The 23,789-nt window shown below is 37.7% G+C and overlaps 3 protein-coding genes across 6 annotated transcripts in view; 2 read left to right on the forward strand and 1 right to left on the reverse strand.

Moving 5' to 3' along the window:
* The first annotated feature begins 85 nt into the window (after window positions 1-85).
* Window positions 86-4,368, forward strand: LOC124638684 (recQ-mediated genome instability protein 1-like). Its single transcript, XM_047175698.1, has 7 exons — window positions 86-374; window positions 829-1,025; window positions 1,346-1,442; window positions 2,223-2,335; window positions 2,603-2,743; window positions 3,101-3,810; window positions 4,133-4,368. Exons 1-7 carry the CDS (start codon window positions 295-297, stop codon window positions 4,271-4,273), a joined length of 1,479 nt encoding a protein of 492 aa, XP_047031654.1. The 5' UTR covers window positions 86-294; the 3' UTR covers window positions 4,274-4,368.
* Window positions 4,369-4,584: 216 nt separating this feature from the next.
* LOC124638683 (ubiquitin carboxyl-terminal hydrolase 16) lies at window positions 4,585-18,884 on the reverse strand. Of its 3 annotated transcripts, none has more exons than XM_047175695.1 (7): window positions 18,768-18,884; window positions 17,726-18,594; window positions 12,341-12,464; window positions 11,718-11,877; window positions 10,254-10,401; window positions 8,773-8,868; window positions 4,585-8,478 (listed from the first exon to the last, which is right to left on the reverse strand). In XM_047175695.1, the coding sequence occupies exons 2-7, from the start codon at window positions 18,570-18,572 to the stop codon at window positions 6,875-6,877; spliced, it is 2,979 nt and encodes a 992-aa protein (XP_047031651.1). In that variant the 5' UTR covers window positions 18,573-18,594; window positions 18,768-18,884; the 3' UTR covers window positions 4,585-6,874. The 3 variants fall into 3 exon arrangements, with proteins under 3 accessions (XP_047031651.1, XP_047031652.1, XP_047031653.1); XM_047175696.1 differs by having other exon boundaries at window positions 11,727-11,877; window positions 18,768-18,883; XM_047175697.1 differs by lacking the exon at window positions 8,773-8,868 and having other exon boundaries at window positions 11,727-11,877.
* Window positions 18,885-19,076: 192 nt separating this feature from the next.
* Window positions 19,077-23,789, forward strand: part of LOC124638714 (Golgi-specific brefeldin A-resistance guanine nucleotide exchange factor 1) — a 44,265-nt gene continuing 39,552 nt past the window's right edge. For both annotated transcript variants that reach the window (XM_047175749.1, XM_047175750.1), the window contains exon 1: window positions 19,077-19,637. In XM_047175749.1, coding sequence (XP_047031705.1) covers window positions 19,337-19,637 — 301 coding nt within the window. In that variant the 5' untranslated portion in view covers window positions 19,077-19,336. The remainder of the gene's footprint in view (window positions 19,638-23,789) is intronic.

Below are 23,789 nucleotides of genomic sequence, written 5' to 3' on the forward strand. Positions count from 1 at the left end.
ATTCTTATTTAACTCCAGCTTTAATTTTTTTACTTTGTCACTCAGCGTTTGTCAGCGCAATGTCAAAATTTTTGACATTTCTACAGTTGTTTTTGACAGTTTTGTTTATAAATAGTGGGAAATACTAAAATCTTCGTAAAACTTTTAATTTAAACCGTGTCTTAAAGCATTACCCTTTGCATGTTAACACGTAACTAAGATTAATTTGTAGGCCCTTTTAGAAATACACTTATCAAGAGCAAACGCCCTGCAGAATTGGTATGTCGAGTAAAACAGACTATTCCGAGTGCAAGCATGTCAACATCACTTGTGAATTCAGTACGCCAATACCTTGCCTCGCATTACATGTATGTTGTTGACGATTGGCTAGCCGGGTAAGCAAATAATTTGTAGTACATTCTGTAAAAGACTAAATCCTTATTTACTCTTATCTGACAACGTATTTCAAGTCCGCCCCCTAGATAGAGAAGAGAACATGATCTAAGAATTCAGATACCCGGTTATAAAATACCCTTTGCCGTCTCCATCACCCTTGTATTATAAACGCGAAAGTTTATGGGAAATTACTGATTTGAATGAAACTTAAATGAGAATAGGATGGGTTTTTATTTGATAAAACACACCTTTATATCAGAATAACATTCAGGCTACTTTGGGAAGTAGTTCCTTCAGGAAGCAGGTGACCGCTGGAAGGAGCTCAGCAACAACAACAACGTTATGTAATTTACCAAAACACCTGTACCTAATACCGTGTCTCTGCAAATAAAGATTCTTATTCTAACAAATCAAACCAACTTGATCATTTATGTCATTTAATAATTTCTTTAGTTGTGTAGAATATTTATCAGAAGATACTGAAAATAACTACACTGAAGCGGATATAAAAAACCTGGCTAAAGAACAATGGTTGCTTAATGACTTGAAGGATATATGTCCCGGATCTCTTCCTGCCAACCTGAAGGGTGAGATGAAGACCGTTCTCAATGGGAAGTTTGTACTGCAAATCAATGCTGTTATAGATATTGGTAAATAATTCTATATATTAAGCTAAAGTTACAGTGTATTATTTTGTTGCCATTTGCTTAATTAATACAAAAGTTAAGATAAAAGTCAATTACTCAAAGCTGGCTGAAAATCAGCACTTTTTGAAGGGAAACATTTACAAAATATATCCCCAAACTGCCCTTCCTACTAACCAATTCCTATTTGTTAACACGTGGAAGAACAAATAGTGGAATTAATTCCTCAACAAAATAACTCTGTCCGTATGGTTTGAAATTGAACAGCACTCACCATCAAAATAAATACCTACTCTTTAACATAATTTGTAACAAACCTTTGACAGGCACCCCAGCATACCAGCAGTACTTGAAGCTGCAGAGAGTGAACATGGAGAATGTTGAGGCCACCACCAACTATGAAGATAAGATCTCTAGTCACAGGTAAATAACAAACCATATATGCAAATTAATTGTAAATGCATGCATGCATGCACTGTATTAGTTTTAAGTTGTATAACTAACCTTTTTCGAATTTTATTAAGGTCAGCTACCAGGCACTTTAGTTAGTTAACATGAAATAATAATATTTACCTACTTGTTTTATTACATTATCTAAGTCTATGGAGATATTATATAAAATTGCTAGTTAATGTGATTAATTCCGTGACAATTATCACTTTATCCAAATTGAGTAGATATTATAAATAATAGCTAGATAATATGTATAATATGCGGACTTATTACTTTGGCTGTAACATATATTTAAGTTTTTTTTTTTTTTTTCAATTAATGTCAATATTTTGTGAGTGAAAACCAATCTTACTATTTGTACAACTAATAAGTATCCTCTTTCACAAAAACTTCTGGATTAGTATGACAGAAATAAAAACAAATTAAAATAAAATTATAAATACAGTCTTCACAGGGTGTAGTCTTAAAAAGTAAATATCTGAAAGAAAGAGCGAAAAACCATTTATTATCATGGAATACAAGACATATCTTGCCCTTTCTGTTCCATAAAAATAATTCAAATTAAACTAATCACCGGTACCTTGGACCCTGTGCCCGATATTGGTGGCCTTCTATTCTTTTTAATATTTTTAAATGTTTATTTATTTTTTAATTTAATATTTAAAATGTATAAAATATGTTGAAAAATCAATAAATGAACTACCAATATTCAAATGATAATAAACAAATATATAATGAATTAATTTTCAGAATGCTAAAGTTGTACTTAACTGATGGAGTTCAAGAGATTTGTGGATTGGAATACAAACCTATGAGGAATTTAAGTGCTGATATTACCCCAGGCTGCAAAATACTTATAAAAGGTAATATTCAAGTTAGCTGCCCATGCCATTGATTGAAAACAACAGCATAATATGCCAAAAAGTCTGATAACCAGCCATACCAAGGGGTATTGGGTTGCCCAGGTAACTGGGTTAAGGAGGTCAGATAGGCAGTTGCTCCATGTAAAACACTGGTCCTCAGCTGCACCCTGTTACTTTGGAAGCCAATCCTAACATAGTTGGAAATTCACTGAGCAGAAAATGAAGTACTACAGTTTCAGTAATTCCTATTGTCTTTCTGCTTTTCAGGTCCAGTAGACTGCCGGCGAGGACAGCTGCTGCTTACAGAAAGTGCAATAGAACTATTAGGGGGAGAGGTCCAGGAAATTTCTGTGTCCAACTCCCTTGCTGGACAACTGTCTACTAAGTTAGGATTACCTATGACCCAAGGTAAGGATCTAAAGATGCCAGGCTCTAGTTGAAATTAAACAATGATAATTCCTCTATGTTTAGTCATCATCAACTTCCTGCTATTTTATTCAACTTTGTCTGGCTTTGCCAGCACAGTAACTCCTGCCATAGAATATTGAGGTTGATCTTGACCTACAATCTAATTGATACCGCTTGTTATAGATCTTCCGCTCAAGAACCAGTATTCTCCCGCCATTGGTTTACTAGCAAGTTGCAAAATGGCTCTCATTCATCATCATCATCATCAGCCTATCGCAGTCCACTGCTGGACATAGGCCTCTCCAAGTGCACTAAATACAAAATGGCTCTCATTAATGTATAAAATTATAATTTCAGAACCAGACCCCAACACAACAATCAGCATCTCAAGAAACACAAACATACCAACACCACATACAACAATGCCTCCAGCATTCGTTCAACCAGCGCCAATATTTGATCAAAGTAATCACCAACATTCAAACAACATCAACCAACATCCAAACAATCTGGACCAACAGCCAAACTTTGCAGATGATGACATAGACATCGACCAACTAGCGGCTTTAGAAGAACAGTTAATAGATAACCCTGGCAAAAGACCACTAATTACTGAAACCACACACACAGAAAAGAGATTTAAAACTGACACAGTAAACCAATCAGACGATTACCCGGACGACAATGACATATTTTTCAATGAAGATGAAGATTATTTGAGAGAAATAGAAGCTGAAATTGGCGGCAACATTCCTCAAAATACGGAAAATAATAAAGTACTTTCTGAACCATTTATGTATTTAAAACAGATTAAAGAAATGAGTGACAGTGATAAACTTGGGAAGATTTTCAAAATCAAAGGGCAGGTGATGAGTTTGTTATCAAAATTGTCTGTAAGTAAGGAAGGTTGGAGTTTGAAATGTACCATTGTGGATGGTACAGATAGTTTAGATGTGGAATTTACGAGTGATGTGCTTTCAAAACTGGTGGGGTATACGCCGCAGGAGATGAACGCGATTAAGAAGCAGATGGCGACGAAGCCGGAGTTGAAGGAAAAGGCTATTTCGGTAAGACAATTCAATTATGTTCTCCACGGTTTCACCTGCTGCTGTTCTTCAAAAGGACACTAGGCACTACCCTTCTCCGTAACATGTCACATAGTCTGCTGCATATCATCAATACATAATGCATACCAAACATCATCTTCATTGGTTCAGCCGTTTCGCCGTAAAATCGTTCTAAATATAGTCACATCTACATTTTTAATATTTGTTGGGATTTTTACTTTTGGATCGTCTCACATGTATGATCTATTTACTCCTTGCTAAAAATAGTGACCCTATATTTGTACGTCTTTATTTTTTTTTAATGTTTAATATAACTTTTCAGGCCCTGCTGAAAGCGAAAGAAAGCCTACAAGTGCTATACTGTATAATAGAGCTGACCATACAAGAAGTGCCTAGAATAACAGACCTCATACCATTTGATGCTACGCACATTGATCAACTGAACAGGAGAGTGAATAGCTGATTGTTATTACCCAACTGTAAAGAAGGGTTATTTTATAGATATTGTTAGTTAAGTACCAAGTGAAAGGAAATAAATGAATTTATTATTTTGTTATACTTGTATTGTTTAATTTCTTATGAACATTTTGTTTAAGTCTGCTCTAGAAGCTGAAGAGTTTGTCTGTTTTAACATGCTAATCTCAGGAACTACTTGACCAGTTTGACAAATTGTTTCAGAGTTGGAAAGCCATAGGCTACATTTTATCCGTGCGTGCGAAGTATTTTCCAGTTGTAGGAAAAAATTAGGAGAAAAGAAGCAATAAAAACAAAGCATGACATTTTACAACTATATTTTAATACACTTTTCGTAACTCAATTATGTGAATTCAATATTATACAAAAAAAATATCAAATAATTAACACAAGCTATCTAACGGTAAAACACTAACATAATGTTGTCAAATGCAATCATAAAAATCGTGTATAACAACTTGAGTACTACTTACAACGATAACATTTGAGACCAAAATACTTCTATGTTTCTAGCTTTTAGATAATATTTTTTTTTAATTAATTTTACTGGCGTCAGTGTGAGTCTCATATAATTACGCGTTTTCTCATATATAAGTATGCGTAAGTGGCTCCACATTTTTTTATGTAAATGTATGGGATTTACATTTCTATAAGATAATATTAGTAGATTTCAGGCTTCATGTCAACAAAAAAAAAAAAAACTATTTCAGATTTTTTGTTCTTTTTCAGAAGTGTTTAAATAAAGCAAGTATTTTCATCTCAAATGCAAATGAAAAGTGTAACAAGTCCTTAAAACAATTAGTTGCACACGGTAAAAGCAACAACTAAATTGAGCACTCAATGTTACATAATGCTTGTTTTAAAACTTAATATGCGATTAAAATAAAAATATTGTCTGTGGCAACGACGAGTCGAGCGACTCGGTCGATACCGCGAAGGTAGCCTAACATTTTATAAAAAAGTGTATGTACAACCTACAACATAAATGACAGGATGATATGAATAAAATAACATTAAGTTTTATTCCCAAATTTAATTAAATGATTCAACTCATTTATTGAAGTTTTAGTTATCACTTTGATAAAAGTGTAATAGCAGTAATATTAACGGGTTTCCAAACAATATTAAAAGCGCGTCGATGTTGGGTACAATTTAACCATTTGTTTATAAAATGGCACAAGTTAATGTAGTAAATAGAGGTTAGATTCCAACAGCGCGAGATCACACAGAGATCTATGTTCACGTCCCATATATACAAATGTACCGATTAGGATGTCGATTGAAACAGTAATTAACTCTATCCAAGTAAATTGTCAATTAATTCATGTCAATTACTTTATTTATACAGTCAACAACCAAGCCATACTATTCAGTACATTTCCGAATAAAATGATTGCTTGGATAACATCAAGTATATGAGGATAAGTTTAAAATATACATCTTATGAGATTATCCATATTTATGTTGATGAGCTTTTATTAAGAAAAGAAAGCACTTGAATTAAAACTAGGGGCTGACAGTCCAAAAATTGACGTAACCGACAACGCAGACTATAATAAATAACTTATCTACTTCGTTAAAAGCGGCGATCGAGTGAAAATCATTTATTGGTTGTAATGTAAGGTTTACATTCCTGTTGACACCTTAATGGAAGACTTGACCGATTTAACACAGGCCGACGTACTTATCGGCCGCCGGCCAGTTCCAGCGACTCCGACAAACAAAAACCCAGCGAAAACACGATTACAGAATACAAACATAAATATAAGAATAAATATAACACGAAAATCAATCGACCAATTACGTACGTAGGGTGAAACATTTAATCTTAATGAGATGAATTTAAATATTCGTTTCAACGTCACGTTATTATCAATTACATTGACTTATAGAAACACTACGCGCCACTCCGGCGAATAACGTCGTAAGTCCGCCCGCTTCTTGTTCTCAATTCCTTTAGTACTGCTGTTACGACGTTATTCTTCGACAGCGGTCATATGATACTATATTCATGTGCTAGCTAGATTATGGAGAATTACTCCTAGGAAATGTATCTTCATAATGTATGGCGATACTAGACAATGGTATCGCAAAACAGTTGCAGTTCGAACATAATTTATATAGAGCACAGATTAGCTGTGTAATAACATTATGTGACTAATTATATTCATCAAGTTCGTTATATAAAACTAACAGTATAACAAGCTTAGGATGAGTCTGTGTGGCGCTGGTCGTGGCGTATGATATTACTCGTTCGAGCTAGTATTTGCCGGGCGTTTAGCACCTATGGTAACAAGATTATGAGTGTAACAAACTAAAATGTGCTCGTAGAACCCGGGCATACCCCCCAACCGGCGCCACACGACCTAATATTATACATAAACAATTCATTAATAGAAATAAACTAATCACATAGCGCGTCGCCGCGCAAATAGTACGATGAAACAAAAAGCCAGTAAATAATAACCTCCGAAGCTATATACAGCGCGTACAGTGACGTAACATGTTGCGGCTCGCCTACGTAGATGCTACCAGTCTTCCACTTAAATGCCAATCCTCGCTTAGGCCGGGACGTCGCGCGGACACTCGCCTACAGGATGCGCTCGTAGAACAGCAGGTAGGCCTGCGCCCGCAGCACCTTGTCCTCCGACACCTCCGACACCATGCTGTCCGACACGTAGTACCACTTGCCGGGCGGCGGCCGGGCCCGCGGCGCCGGCGCCTCGCCCGACTCGTAGCCCGACAGCTCCGACTCCGAGTCCGCGTCGCCCGCCGCCGGCGCCGTGTGGCCGCCGCGCGGCAGGAACCACCAGCGGGCATCACCCGGCTCGACCTGACCCCGCACCTTCACGTACGCCACGTAGTGCCCGCCGTGCATGCCGCCCGAGTGCTCCACCACGCCGTACAGCGAGTACAGCAGCGACGACTGCCCCCGCGCTACATTAGGCAACTTGCGCACCTTGTCCATCGCACAGAACGGCGCCAGGTCCAGCACCGTGGGGAAGTCCACGTGCTTCGACATCTTGCGGAACATGCACCGCGGCCCGATCTGGAACCGCTTCAGGTGCAAGATCAGTATGGCCGGCGGACTCGATACTAGAAACCGTTTGGTCGCGTTGGTGTATACTGTCTTTCCGTCTTTGCCGTTGATTCTTTCTGTGCACGTCTCGCAGCCAACTTTGTTGTTGCCAGTCAACAACTCTAATGCAGTGAATTGACTAAGACAGGACTGGATGCTGCATTCATCTTCGTCGCATACATAGCGCGGTGACAGCGGACTCTGTCGCGAGTAGGGCATGAAATCTCTCTGACTCTTCTCGGCATCGATGTTGTTCACTTTAGGCTTGGGCGCGGGCGGGGGCGGGTCGGCAGGCGCCTCCACGGCTACCGGGGAAGGTAACGCGGGCTTTGTCTTGGTCTTAGAGTCATCCATATACAACTTCAGTTTGTCCAAATGATTGTTCAAGTCGTTAAGAGTCTTGCTCTCGGGTAAGGACTCGTAGCTGCTCTCCCCGCTGTGCTCGAGCACACTCCGACACCCTTGCACGCTGATCCCTCGAGACACCACCTCGTTGGAGTACTCGGGCACGAAGGATATCCTCGACACCGGCCTCTCGAACTCAGTTTTGACGGGCGACAGCTTGTTATGCTGCGGACTGGACAGGTCGAGGTTAATTTCGCTGGAAAGCGAGCTATGGCTGCCGAGCTCCTTGCCGTTAGTCGGGGAGTCCACATTGTCCACAGTTTCCGTAGAGTTATGTTTCGTGGCCTCCGGACTCGCGACGCCCGAGTCCGGGTTAGAGAGGTTCTCTAAAGAAATGAGGGGTTTATATTCGAGCGGTATCGCAGTGGTCGACGTTGAATGGTCGGCGAATTCGACCTTGTCTTTGTCCGCATGTTCGGGAGTATTGTCAGTTTTCTCCTTGTCCATTTCGACGGGACTGGTGCGAATGGAGTCGGAGCTGATGACCTTCTCGGAGTTGTACCCTGACTCCATGTGGTAGGCTGCGAAGTTTGCCGCCGTGTGGGCAATGGCTTGAGTACCGACGGAGACAGTATGGGTGTCAGGCTGCCGAGGCATATCCTCAAGGTTATCCTCTACATCCGCGTCAGATTGCTCCGAAGAAGACTTACCATCAGTCTTGGTCGTACCGTTGGCGTCAGTCGACGGCTCGTCTTTAGACGTCGAGTTACCTGAAAAGACGGACACTAAATAAGCTTTTGGATTTACAAAAGACGGGAATTACAGTAGTTAATGGTAGTGACTATATTATTGCTGGCGTGACAAATAATGATTTTGCACGCAGTGTACAAATTAGTGCGACGATTAGTAAGCTGATTCCATGTATTGCCGCGAGAGAATCATTTTTTCATTACAAAGCAGGATTATATAGAAGCAAAGTTGTCCCGCGTATTTTACATGAAGTGTAATAAATAATGGGCCAGCCAGCGTATGGTGATACGTTTGAAATGTCGGTATTGTAGCACCTTTGTTCTTTCTGGCGGCCTTGCGGGCAGCTATCCGCTCCTTCTTCAATTGGTGTTTTGAAGGTTTCTCCTCTTGCGTATTGTAAACATTCTCTTCTGAAAATATGTTCTCTTGTCATTACATGCCTTAGTTACTACACATTGAGCGTTATACTTATGTCATTGTAGTTTTGCACCAGTTCTTATGGTTTTATATAGTTTCTGAATTAAAATATATTAGACTTGTTGTATCAATCAAAGTAGAAATATTTTAAGAATGACAGATTTCGGATGGTGTAGTCATTTACGAATAATAAGTAAAATAATATCTATAATAATTTTTTTCCAAACCGTTCAAAGTACATATAACGCGGTGTCCTGCGTGAGCGACGAACGCGACGCGACGCGACGCTGCGAACGCGACGAACGCGATCAACTCAAAGGAATTCCCTACATGCGGCCTATGTGACAGTCTGCGGCGAGACGCGACGTAACGCGTACTTGTTTTGAGGGCGACCAGACGCGACACCGCGAACTATTCAGAAGCGTTGATTGTTGTGGGACAAAAAAAACATAAATATTAAAGAAATCGTTTATTAGTACAAACAAGTTGGAAGATTGTTGCTGTCTGTACTTTAAATATGAACTTTCAAGCAAAATTGTAACACAACTTCTCCATGATTTGAGAAGTAATGACCAAAATCACGTAGGACATCTGTCGCGTATAGCATCGCGTCGCATTACGTCGCGTCGTGTTGCGTCGCGTCGCGTCGCGTTCGTCGCTCACGCAGCGTTAGGAAACTATGTTTTTTAGTTTTTATGACCGCCTCAGCTTTTGAAGCCTTTTTAACCGACTTAGAACAAAGAAGATTTTTTTAATTTTATCGTTTTTTTTTCTCCTTAATATACGTTACATGAATTAATTATTGTTATATACTTTTATATAAGTGATAATGAACGTGATAAAATAATAGTGGTTATGGTGCAAAACTGCGATGACAAGTGTAGGTAAAGCAAGAAGCATGCGAGAAACAAAGATTTTGAATAAGGAAGCACTTTGAAAACATCAATTGCAGTCTGGATTTCAAAATAAAATTGGGGTTTATAAATGGCTTTGGTAAAATAATTATTTGGTTTCATGAAGTGGCTACTATTAGCTTAAAATGTGTAACAGAAAATAGATGATAGGTATGACATTTGGTTTTACAGCAAGAATGTTTTGATAATACACAGCGGGTTATTTTGGTTTGTTAAGTACCAAAGTTGTATAGTGGAATTTTCATTGCAATCTTAACTTCATACGCAAAAGTTATTTCTTGTGAATCAAGGGTCGATTAAATATAGAGTAAAACTAAACATCTTTTTAGAATCAGTCTGTGTATATTACTGTCAAACAAATCGACAACACAGCTGTGTACCACCAAAAACAAAACTACATCAAACAATCACACATGACAACAAACACACACAGAGACACACGAAGCAACAAAACCACCACATACCATTAGGTGTTTTCCTCCTCACGACCGCCGGGGGCTGCGGCCTGCTGGCTGCCACCGGGAGGGAGAGGTCCAGGAAGTACTCCGCGCGGTCGGACTGGTGGAGGCACTCCTGGCATTCTAGGGTCGAGACTAGGAAGCCGCGGAACACCTGGAAAGATTGTGATAGAGGTTAGATTTGGAGCTGAATTGAGGCTTTTATGTGTAATGTATTTATTTCTAATCGACCGTGTTTTACTGTCGACTTGTTAATGAAAAGATGTAGGTAGTTGGGAAGCTTTTATTCTTTTTCTCAGATATCTAAAAAAAAAAAAATGAAGATGGTGTGGGAGAAAAACTCAAAAACTTGCATGCATAAAATTTTACAGTATCCATTACTATTCAAGTCAAGTCAGGAATCTACGAAATAGCCTGTCTTGTCGTAACTGGGTTAGTAAATTCTCAACCAAGAACACATCTATGTTAACAGTTCTAAATTCATTTTTATTTGCATGCAAAAAACAAGGCGAATCGTCTGTTTGTTACGTTTTTCAATTTTGAAGATCTCCTGTATATTAAAAAATGTGTCGAGTATACAATGTCTCATTAACGGTCTATCGGAAATTACATTTTATGTCATAGATTTCCGCATAAAAACACCTGATTCCATAATTTAACCTGCATATTTCCTATACTTCATGCATAGAAGTTAAAGCTATGATAACAGTTCCTAAAAGGGAAACAAACCAATAAAACACAGTTTAGTATGACAAACTGCAATACACGCCACTATTAAATGGTTGTTATCAATTCTAGTCTTTAGTAGGACTATAAGTCATTTATATATATTATACTATATTATACTAAACTGGAAGCTAGGAACTACTGTATCTTAGTAATAGTTGATATATTTTAACTTCAAATTCTCATATCGATATTGCTCAGAACAGCAAAAATTAATATTTGCCTATTAGTTTAATGACGATATCTGTTTTTTTTTATCTACCTAATTATTTTATCACCCTAAACTTGACAATTAAAATAACTCTGCTGACCTCTAGGTCAATCAGTTTTTCCATCATTGAGCTGGACCATAATTATGTCAATGGGACCATATTGAAAGGACTTACAAATAAAAAAATATATTATATACATATATATATTTTTTCTTTGCATGTAGATTATATTAAAAACTGCACCTACCACTGCTATTTCCCCACCACCCAAAGGTAGACTGGGAGAAAACGCCTAAGGCGGTAAGTCCGCCATTGTACTGTTTGTGCAAAAAGTATTATAAATAAATAAATCACTTCTGAATCATTGATCAAATAAGGTCCAAAATACAAATCCCTGCTAGAGCCTATATGCAAAAATAACTTATCTCCCCACCAAAAACAAACCACTAACAACCACTCTAAAATTAAAAAAATAAAATAAAAAATAACACCACTCCCAATGAAAAAAAGTACTCCCCGGCCTAATTAATACCTTAGTTACCTGTTCAGGCCTCAGCATAGTGTCTGACGCTTGCTGGCCGTAGAACTTGACCTTCTGCTTGACCTCGCCGTCGACCTTGGCGGGGTCGACCTTGGAACTCATGCCGAGGCTGCTGAGTATCACTGATTGATAGCGTCTGAGGTCCTCTGACCTGGAGGATAGAAGGACTCTTGTTAGGGTGTAAACTAGATATAAATATATTTCTGTGTGAATGTTTTGTTCTAGTTATTTGTGATAAAGGATGTAAGACGTAAATTGGTGGTTTTATGAATGGGAATGCAATGTTATTTTTGCAGTTCTGTTTTTAGATGAAGATTGGAGTACAAAGAAATGTCATCCTATAGTTGTTATACTTGTTTTGCACCATTTGAACTAGTAATTTGCTATTGCTAGCGTAGCCTTGACTCTGTTCTAATTTAAATAAACAATTAGCCCAGTCTTTTCTTGATTATAACTATTTATTTGTAAACAACTTGTTTTTGGAAAGGGCTAGACTGATGATAAAAGATTATATATTTTTTGTTGAAACACGGGTGTATAATAACTAACCATAGGAATTGCTACATAAAAAGGCGTTAAAACAAAGATGACGGTGATCAGAAATTGAGTAATACCTGACAGCTTCAAGCAAATGCCTGAGCAGCTCATGAGCGTCATGCTGGTCGCCGCCTCCGAATTGAGGCAGCTTGTTCACCAGCGCTGATAGCAGCTTCCGAGGGTTGTACACTCCACCTTCACCTGGAAATAATGATATTATGTTGTTATTACGTGGTAAATGGATTAGAACACTTTTTAAATCGGCGGATTTTCGTATGCTTACTGAAACTTTGTAACTGTAGGATCTGGCTGAGGTCTATTCTATGTGTGTATGTAAGGTTTATGTTATTAGATATATCGCACATGCATAAGGGAATTAGTAGTCAATGGTAATAGATAGGGAATAGTTGTTTCAATAATACAGGCTTCCTTCATAGCGTCCCTGGCAGAAAGATGACACTTGAAACCGCGTAGCAAATTTTTTCCGCGCAGATAGTGTTGCACATAAAAAAACTGAGCGCAAAATCCTCTTTTCTGAAAGAGCTTTCAGGCTCAGGCACATAGCACAGCGGATAAGTTATTAAACAACCAATAGAAGCTCTCCGTTCAGGGATGTTACTGCTAAAATTAAGCATTATATAGCGATTCTGAATGTGTCTATGAGTCACGGCTTGCCACATGGGATCCAAAAACATACGGGCAGTTTATGTCGACATATTTAAGTTTCCGAATGACTCGACTTCAGGATAGCCTGACATTATTATGTTCGCTCGCTAAGTTATTTCTAACTCATCTCAATACGTAACCAATCCAAACTAAGAATAATTGCCACATATTTACTTCAATACTGAGCAATAAATTGATCAAGGTAAGGGCATAATTACATACAAACATAGTATTATGAGCATTTTTATGCAATCGGTAAGGAAAACGCGTAACTCAGGGTTACGTTGTCTATACAAATAGTTTACAAACATGAATTTAAAGTATAAAATTAAGGTTTTTGCGGTTTGTGGAAGGCCGTGTTTATGGCCGATGACCTTAGAAGATATTAAGTTCTATGATACGAGGGAAAAATTGCTGTAGGAATGTATTGAAGAAATTGCGCTATTTAATAGGACAACAAACTACCTCTATTTATCATGTCGAAATATGACAAAGCGTGTTTTGTTTACGTCACAAGTTTTGTTCGAGTCTAGCGATAAGGGACAATTTCAAACATAACTACTGAACCTAATCAGGTACCCAAACTTTTAGACCCTGAGAAAGGAAATGGGACTACTATTTGTCTCGTTGTGGGAAGTAGTTCCCTCGGGACACGGATGAAATCGCCAGTAAATGTGATAAAGCATACTATTCAAAGGGAAAAATAACAACAATGCGAGCGCTATTTATATCTATGTACATAATAATGTAGAGTGGCCGTGACGAATTTACATTTGTATCAGTACCGCTATAGATAGAATCGTAAATAAAGAGATTCAGAATGGAATATTCTTTATGTGATACACTTGCTTTGACCAGCGGTTTCACCCGCTCTTTTACATAGTAAATGTCCTGCAATTTTTTTGCTGGTCTGATAGGTATTTAAGGCTTATTATCCACTCAAGCGTCCAAGCCGCGCAGTGATTCTCGGCCCACCTGTCCGCGCATGAAATGTCAATTGCTTTTTTACGACCAAGCGAGACTCTCTCAACAAAAACGATTACTACTGAAAAACTACAATAGCTAGATTCGAATAAAAAATACTCACGGAAAGCTAAAAGAATGTAAAATTTAATTTGAATAAAAGTAAATTACTTTAATTAATATTATAGGATGATAATAAAGTATAAAGTTGAGGATATCAAAAAAAATATCGTATTTTTTTTTTTATTCCGAGTTTTATAAGAAAAATATAGTGATTACTGGTAACAATGTTTTTTTATTATATTAGTACAGGATATACTCTTTAAAATGATACCAATATCTTAATATAAGTAATTAGTTTTCTGTCATGAAAAAATAAACAAAGTTAAGTGTTTCTCAAGCGGTCACTGGGCCTCGGGCGACGTAAAAATGTGACAAGATGGCCGCCCGGCTAATAGCGTGTTCACACGACGACGTTGTTTTAATGAAACACGCATATTACTGTTCGGTATGTTTATAGAGCAAACATGTTTACTTTTATATAATTTTATTACATATAATTTTTTATTATGTTAAATAGAAAAAAAGAAAGCGGTTATTGGTATTACAGTAAAATAAATACACTGTAAAACTGTAATTTTAGGTATTTTTCTATCTTTGATATTGAAAAACGAAAACTAAATAAACATGCCGTCACCTATAAGTAGATACATAAACAAAGAAAAAAGCCACAAAACATTTCCAAATTGATCATAAAACGCTCCGTGTGAACAAACCATTATTTACGTTGTAAGTAGAACAGTCCAAGGGGAGTCGGCTCACCAACACTAAAATCATGAATAACGTCTTAACATTTTAATCATTATAGACCCCATCTCAATGTATTTCGTTTGTAAATGGCCATTAACGTGCTAATAGTGAACGATTCTCGTATATTTTGCATTTATTTAACAAAAATAACCAATTAGAATACACTGTAAACAATAGAAAAGTATCAAACGATGATCGTGTAGTGATCGTATAACTTTTCCACCTAAATTATACTATGTAAACGTTTTGAAATTGTCGTAATAATACATATTTCGTAAAGGAAATTTCTTCACGTTTATTTTGATATAAAATAACAATCTAAATAAGGTATAAAACAAGAAACTTACCACATTTTTGTCAAGAGCTCCACACACAAAAAAGTCACTTGTCAAAAACGACGAACTGTCACTTCAATATATTTTTTTATAAATTTAATGTTGCCATTGCACAGAAAAAATCACAACTCACGGATGACAAATTTAATAACGCGCCATCTAGTATCAATCAACTATATTAATACCACCTGGCTATAGCGCTGTACACGTTTAAACCGAACGATGTCGTTCGGATACTGTAGTCACCATGGACGCTTAAGGCAAGAATTTTTTTGGTGACTGTTATCACCTCGGACGCTTGAGTGGTTAAAGTCTAAAAATACAAAACTTAGTAGTTTTTTTTTATGATTACACATAAACAAACACTGTAGATGTTATAATTTATTATAGAAACTGGACACAAGATGAACTAAGTTTGCAACTACTAAACAGACAGAGACAGACAGACTTGTGTTGCCGGGGAGTTTGGTGTGCCACTTCTTCTTCTTGCAAAAACACATAGAAAGCGGTGAAGGGTGGCGTTTTGGGGCTGTCTATTTTGACGTTCGAAAAGTGTTGATTTATCAGCCTAATTTGAATAAACGTTTCAGAGTTTGAGTTCAAAGCATGTTCTAGCTAGAGAGAAAAATAAGTAATGATAATATTTGTAGAAGTAGGAATTTTTACAAATGCACTTTCTGATAACAATAGAAGTGACGCGAGAAGATCAGATAAGATAAACGCGGACGTAATTTCAACAAAACCAGTTGAGATATTACTTAATTGTATAAGTAATTAGTTAAAGGTTATTATTGCTCCAAAGTCAAACATATAATATATGGTTACCTAATATTTGTTTATCTATTCCTTATCGGCATGTAGGTAAATGATTAGGATAACGAAATTAGCTTTAATTATTTTATTTAGACAATGCAATTGGATGACTTTCCGATTAATCACAAATAGTAATATTAATGCGTAGTTTTCTTGAACGCGAAAATCAATAAAAAAGTTTTTTTTTTTAGTGTTACATAGCCAATTTATTGGGTAAGGTTACAAGCTACTTTTTAACCCGCTACGCTCATTAGCTGCTACGGGGCACGGGTGAAACCGGTGGCGTAAGCTAGTATGATATAGAGATAAGTTTTTAGATAGTTGTAATTGCTATTCTCTAAAACTATAAGAGTGGTTATCTGTGGAATATTCTCAAGTGCTTTTATAATAATCCTATACCTAGCAAAATCTGCTAGGAATATATTTTTGCCAACAAAAAGTAATTAATTAAAATACAAAGCATCCTATTCAAAAATCAAAAGTCTATCATGACATTCCAGCAAAATCAAATTAAACATGTCTTTAAATTGTTCCAAAATATTTTTAAAACAACTCCAGTCCGTCAGGCTAGACAGTGGAAGCGTGAAATCAGGTCACTCTCTAAATATAGGTAACCTATCATGTGGTGTAACCATGTTATAGACATACATACAAGTTGGTACACATATAGTCATGCTTCAGATTGTAAAGTGTGAAACAAAATTATTATTATAAGGTGGAAACTATTAGAGGGTTTGTAAGCTAAAGGTTCCAAAAATAGAACCATAAAATAAATACTTTCACTGCTGGAAACCTATACTATCTTTGGGGGATAAAGGTGATTTTTATCTGGCTATGGGTTTTTTTTGTTTCTAGTTACCACATGATTTATTTATTTATTTATGAGAGGTAGCTAGAGAGCTGACAGTTAATAACATGAAATCATCATACCAAACATTAGATTCAGGAAACCACTAGTTTAAGGACAAAAAGTATGTAAAAGGTATATTTTGGGAAGTGTTTACTACAGCTGATTATGTTGATTTCATTTATTAATTTGTGTATAACTAACTATTCACATGTTTTTTTGTATTTTTTTATTTTAGTATGTTTTTAGTAGGCTAATTAAAGAAGAAAAAAAAACAGAGACCTAATAAAAATAGTTGTTTTTGTCCATCACTGTCCTAAGAATCATATGTTATGTCTTTTATCTAGTGCAGAGAATATAAATTATTATAAGTAACGCAATAAAGTCAAACAAAGCTTTTGTTTATAACTAAGTTTGACACATAAAGGTTTTATAAGGACAAAGGAAATAAACCTCTATTTGTAATAAATTGCTTAATTGGTTATTAACTTAATTATGAAACAGGTCATTACATTTTATAATGGATTACACAAAAGTGCACTATACACAGAGCAATTATGAAGTTTTGCCAAAGATTGCAGTTTAAATTACTGCAGTATCTTATGTGAACAACCTTGAATTTTTATTACATAAAAAACAACAACAGCATTATATATGTATTTGGAAGTTAACTGTAAATGCATGTATGTTAACCAGTTATGTAAATATTTGATGTGGTAAACAATTTGTGTAAATATATTTTTTATAAGATTAAATTAATATTAAGTGTTTATAGTGAGTTATTATTTTGATTTGTAAATACATGTTATTGTATATGGTAATAAAAAACTAATTTAAATATCTTAATCTGTTATAGAATTATCAGAGTGAATACTAGTTCTTTGAGTATTGATAAATGATCTATTATGCCTAGTTTCTTTATCAAAACTGCATAATTCCAATAGGAATGATGATGTAAGGCAATTTCAATAGGAATTGTTGCATTCAAATTATCATGTCAAGGTTTAATAACAGTTGGCGGTACAAACCTGCTTGTAATTCACTTAATGTTTCTGACAGTGTGCGGGTCAATGTACCCCACTCTGCCAGCTGTCCCGTAATTGGAGGCAGGTCCACCTCCTTCCCATCATCACCGTCTGGTTTCAGCTTCAACTTTCCACCAGGCAATGTGAACCTCTCACCAGGGTTAGCCATCTCCTGCAGAACTTGCAACAAATACGGTGTCTGCACCAGACACTGCATCACTGAGTTGAAGAAGCAAGTATTTCCTAGATTTGTGAGGCCTCTCACTCTCGGTAGACTTAACATAGCCTTGTCTTTACCTTTAGATAGTGGGTCAATTTTAATTATAGTTTCTACAGTTGGAACATCAATTTTTGAGTCTTGATTATAAGGCAGTTCTATTGGAGGGAGTGATTTAGCATTCCCGCCGCCTACTGCTTGCTTTTTAAGATATTCTACACATTCATGCAGCTTCTTAGCACTAGAAGCGGTAACTTCATTGTTGCAGTTGTAGCAGTATACTTCCCAAGTGGTCGTGTTGGCAGTGAGGGCATGGCAGTCGGAGCGCGGGGTCTTGAAGTGGTTCAGGGCGTGCTTGTTCCGTGTCCGTCCGCAGAGCTGCGACCCGCAACGCAAGCACATCCATAACGAAAGGTCTTCTTCGAAATCGGGGTCAGAGACCTCGGTCTTGGACGACTTCTTGCACTCGGAGCATTCCGTCTGGAAGCCTCCCGTTTTGAGCGCCTTCTTCAGCTGCGTCAGGTCTACAGCCTTGGCTACATGAGGACATGCGGATTTGACGTTCTCGTCGCACGATTCCGTAGATTCATCGCCATTCTCACCAGGATCGCTCTGTCTCTTTTTCTTAACCATTGTCACGTCTCAGTGTAACCGCCTGCAATACGTAACAAGATACATGTGGTAAGAATAACCGCACTAGCACAAAAAGAATAAAATGTCAAATCTGTGTCGATAGCCATTGCACGCGTGACAACGCACATTCATCGAATATGGCCCTCAGGAAATGTGCAAACATGCCAAAGGACTATTAATAAAATTATCACCTACTTACAGTTACATACGACGGCAAAAAACTATGTTCAGAACGTCTAGAATAACAAAAAGATTAAGTTTTCCAATTTTTGTCAGAAAAGTGTACCACCGTCAACCATCTTTCTTAAACAATGTTACCAATATAACAAAAAAAATAAAAAAAAGTAAAACGAAACCCCTTTCCACGAAATGTCTAATGATTGTTGCAAAAAAACATCTCGTAATCGACTAATTTATTGAGCTCTACCTTCAATGTCAAGCAGATAGATTAGTAAGTTTGAAAGAATAAAATCTCACCTCTAGTGTCTCAGTCTTGTACGCCATCTAGTGTCGAGTAGAAAAACTAAAATTCTGAAACGTCAACATGATCGTGATGGAATCTGCTAATCAAATTGTGAATTTTCATTGATTTTTGTTAAATTTACGTCGGAATTAACGAATATTGTAATAAAATTTGGAATTTTGTAGTGTGACTTTACGTGCCATGTGATGGAAATATGTGGTTCGTTAGTAATTGCTCAAATAACATAAAGTGAAAGAAGTTGTTGATGGTGATCATTTTTTAAGTATTAAAAAATAGCAAAATGTCACTGCCCGGGAATGGAATCTTCGTGGTGCAGGGCGAGATGGCAATGCTCGTCACTGCCATGCGACGGAGTACACGTTGGGGCTCACACTCCTTCCCCAACGAAGAGTATGATGTGTTGATGAGAACCTTTCAAGATCTGAAGACTATCTTGAACCAAGTGGATGATTTGAGGCTCTTGGACCCAGCTACGTACCTGAGCCCCTTCCTGGAAGTTATAAGAAGCAAGGAGACCACTGGTCCTGTCACTAGTTTAGCTCTTTCAGCCATACACAAGTTTCTATCATATGGTCTTATTGGTAAGTAACTGTTGTAAATATTACATATTTTTTCATTGAGAAAGATTTATTTATTTATTTATTACAGGGTTTACCAACAGCTTCTGTGTAGATAAAGCTTAGAGTACAATTTTTGTTATTACTAGGACTTACACAGTCGCCAATTCTAGGTTAACCAACATATGCTAAATAATGATAGAAAATTATACAAAACACAAACAAAAACAAAAAACACTTCTTATTAAAATTAACATCGTTTTGATGGCTGTCTTGTAATTGAGATTCAGTTTAGAGTTGTTTCAACAGAAAACATCACAACATGCTAACACTAAGGATAGGTACCCACTAAACCAATGTTAAGTAGTAGTGTCATTTTTTAATAGGCCCAAATGATGTAATTAATGGAAATTAAATGAGACTAAAATATTTGATATAATTATGAATTTATAATAATACAAATAGATACCTTTTAACACATGATTACAATTGTAAAACTAGGTGTAAAGTTATATCATTTAATGTGAAGGAAAGGAATTATTAAAATCCTTATTTAAGAATTCCTTTCCCAGCAAAAACTACTGTACTCTAACTAATTGAATGAAATAGCTACACAAATTCTAGAGCCTGAGAAAGGTAGCAGGGTACTTTCTACCCGGTTACAAGAAGTAATTTGCTAGTGATGTGGGTGGAAGCACAGGAAACAGCTATCCTCGTTATCTTCATCTGCTGTACTGCATATCATTATGCAATAATTAATTCCATCATCTATACCTACTCTAAAGGTTCCAAGTCTTGCACCAATTTAAAAAAAAGACATTTCACTGTTGGAATGCTACACTCTTCTCTATTCTATTCTATTTTTATTTATGGCAATCCATGTCGATGCAAACGTCGACGATTCTGCCAATGACAAGTGGAAGGAGAAGCAAGTAGTGCTTGTGATCGACAAAAAGACAAAATTAAGTTGATGTTGTAGTCAAACTTGTGTAACTTATCGTGTTAGTAGGACGGCACTGAAACAAACAGAAATACATTTACATATATAAATAATAACAAAATGTTAGTAACATAAAACAAGTAACATATATACCACAACTATACAAACAGTGGTCTAAATAGATAGGCCAGAGTTTATAATTTAATATTATTACGATGGATGGACATCAATAGCGCCTGGAGCAGTTCTGGACAGGAGTAAGTTAAGAGGGAACGGAAATTAGTAGGCAGAGGAATCTTCAGTTTTTGGAGACGGCCATATAAATCAAAAGATGAGTTATTGGGACAATTAAAAAATATATGGTCCAGGGAACCCTCATCCAGTCCACACTCGCAGAGAGATGAGTCCTGCACCCGAATTTTGCGCAAGAAGACCGGAGTACAACAATGTCCTAAACGTATCCTGCATAGAACCGAAATAACCTGTTTAGGGTATTTTTAAAAACGAGTAAACCACGGTTTCGATTTTACTGCCGGTTGGATAGCGTAGTACGAACTACCCTTCTTTCTGCTGGAGATATTCCACCATTCCTGCCACGAGGTCTCAAGACTCAATTTAGGTACGTTTAGTAGGTCATGCCCTTGAAGGGAGAAGTGTCCAAGGTCCGCTGATTCAGATGTGCATGCATCTTTAGCCAATGCGTCGGCACATTCATTTCCCGTTATACCGCAATGACTGGGAATCCAAACTAGGTGGACAACTTTCTCTTGCCGAGTACAAGAGAAAAGGGACTTTTTGATATCTAGGACAATAGGACAATGGAGTTTAGATCTAAAGGGGTTCTGGGATAGGGCTTGGAGGCAACTAAGGGAGTCAGTAAAGATAACTCCGAAGTTGATCTCATGGGACTCTATAAAGTGACAAGCTTCCAATAATGCCACGCACTCGCCTGTAAATATAGAAGACTCCTTTGGGCATCTGAATTTCATAATAATTTTCGAGTTCTGGTAATAAACCGTGGCTCCAGTATAACCGTCATTCAATTTGGAAGCATCCGTGAAGAACCTTTGAAACCCAGACCATCGTTCACCCAAAACCGCATTAAAGGTCGAATTTGCCGATGGGGAGTTTTTAGATATGCCAATATTATAAAATATATTAGGAGTGAAGCAAAGTACATCATAGGGATAATTAAATAAAGGAAGCCTGGGATGTGATGCAATAGGAGATTCTAAATTTTGAAAAAATCGGAATGCTTTCAGGAATAAGGGGATTTCTTTATGTTCCCAATATTTTGAGCTGTGACAAAGAGTGTCAAGCTCTCTGAGTTTTGGGATGAGAGGGCGGGATGATTTAGGAATAACCCTGGACAAAAAACGGGAAGCAAGGTACTGACGTCTCAGGGCTAAAGGAGGTTCAGCGCATTCGACCTGTAAGGCGTTAATAGGCGACGACTTCATGCATCCTGTGATGATCCGGAGGCATTGAGATTGGATCCTATCTAAGCCGGCCAAGGCACCCTTGTTACCAGGAATCACCAAGTGCGACCCATAATCCAGAATGCTACGGACTAAAGCATTATAAATTAATTTCATAGTGAAGGGGTGTGCCCCCCACCAGACCCCAGAAAGAGCTTTCAAAATGGAGATGACTCGTTCGCATCTTTTGATTAGATAATTTATGTGGTGAATACCGGATAATTTTGAATCTAAATAAACCCCTAAAAATTTTGCCTTTTTGGCTATGGGGATGCCTTGTCCTTGGATGATCACTGAGACCTGAGGGATCAGTCGTTTTCGGGAGAAGATCACTACCGAGCTTTTTGGGGCGGATAATGAGAGACCATGGTCCAGAAGCCATGTGTGCAGAGAGTCCAGGGAGAGACAGAGAGATGAGGCAGCATCCTCGATGGATGGATTGACAACATACAACGCCAGATCATCAGCGTATTGCAGTAAATGACAATCAGAATTAAGGCTGGAGCCAATGTCTGCCGTGTAAAGATTGTAGAGTAAAGGGCTTAGAACAGAGCCTTGAGGAAGGCCCTTCCACGTCTGCCTCACCTCGAATACCTCCCCCTGCACTCTGAGCATTAATGAGCGAGACATAAGGAGTGCGCATATACATTGTACCATCTTACCCGGAATCCTCAACTGTTGCAGTTTCTGCCTGAGAACTGGAAGAAGAACGCTGTCGTATGCGGAAGATATGTCAAGGAATGCGGCTACAGCAGATTCATTTTTGGAAAAGGCTGTACGGATGTCGGTTACCAAAATTGCCACACTATCCATGGTACTAAGCCCCTTTCTAAAGCCAAACTGGTGGCTCGGCAGTAAATCCCTAGACTCAACCAACCACTCAAGCCTATTTTTAATTAAGTGTTCCAGTAACTTGGCCAACACTGAGGACAAAGCAATTGGTCTAAGGCCATTCGGATCATCAGCAGTCTTGCCAGGTTTCAAGAGCGGAATAACTATTTGGACTTTCCACTGGTCAGGAACCCAACCATATTGATAGCAATAATTGATAATTTCCGGGAAGTATTGCTTAGCTTGAGAACCGGAATGAGCTACAAATGAGTACGGTATGCCGTCTATGCCTGGGACGGAATCCCTAACATGACGTAACACCGCATCAAGTTCCTCCAACGAAAATGGTTCATTCATAGGATCGTCCAAAATATTTACAGACGGTAGCAGAAGTTCTGGAAATGAAGGAACATAGGCTGGAGCAATTTTGTCGAAGAAGGATTCAGCAGTTTCTCTCGTGATGGGGGAGGAGATAGATGGGGAGCAGCCTCGCCTAAAACGGTTAATGCTCTTCCATACTGCTGATATGGGAGTGGAAGGGGATAGAGAAGTGCAAAACTTAACCCAACCACGACGTTTCTTCTTATGAAGAAGCCGCCGAGATTGAGCAAACACTCGTCTGTACCGTAGGAGATTGTCGCTATTCATCGCTTCATTGTACTGTTTTTCGGCCTCTTTCCTTTCTTTGACAGCCGATGTGCATTCTTGATCCCACCACGGCGGTGACGGGATTTTATTTCTGGCACAGTTACGCAATGAAAAGGAAGTGTCTGCACTTGAAGTAATGGCCGAGATAAAGCCATCGTAACAACTCTTAGCATGGCAGTGACCAGAAGAAACTTGGGAACTCGAAGTTAAATTTGGAAGCAAACTGATTTTCTCCTCCAGTAAAGATGAAAACTTCGACCAATCAGGTTTGGTCAGGTT

Source organism: Helicoverpa zea, chromosome 18, assembly GCF_022581195.2.
Source record: "Helicoverpa zea isolate HzStark_Cry1AcR chromosome 18, ilHelZeax1.1, whole genome shotgun sequence".
Taxonomy (NCBI): Eukaryota; Metazoa; Arthropoda; class Insecta; order Lepidoptera; family Noctuidae; genus Helicoverpa; species Helicoverpa zea.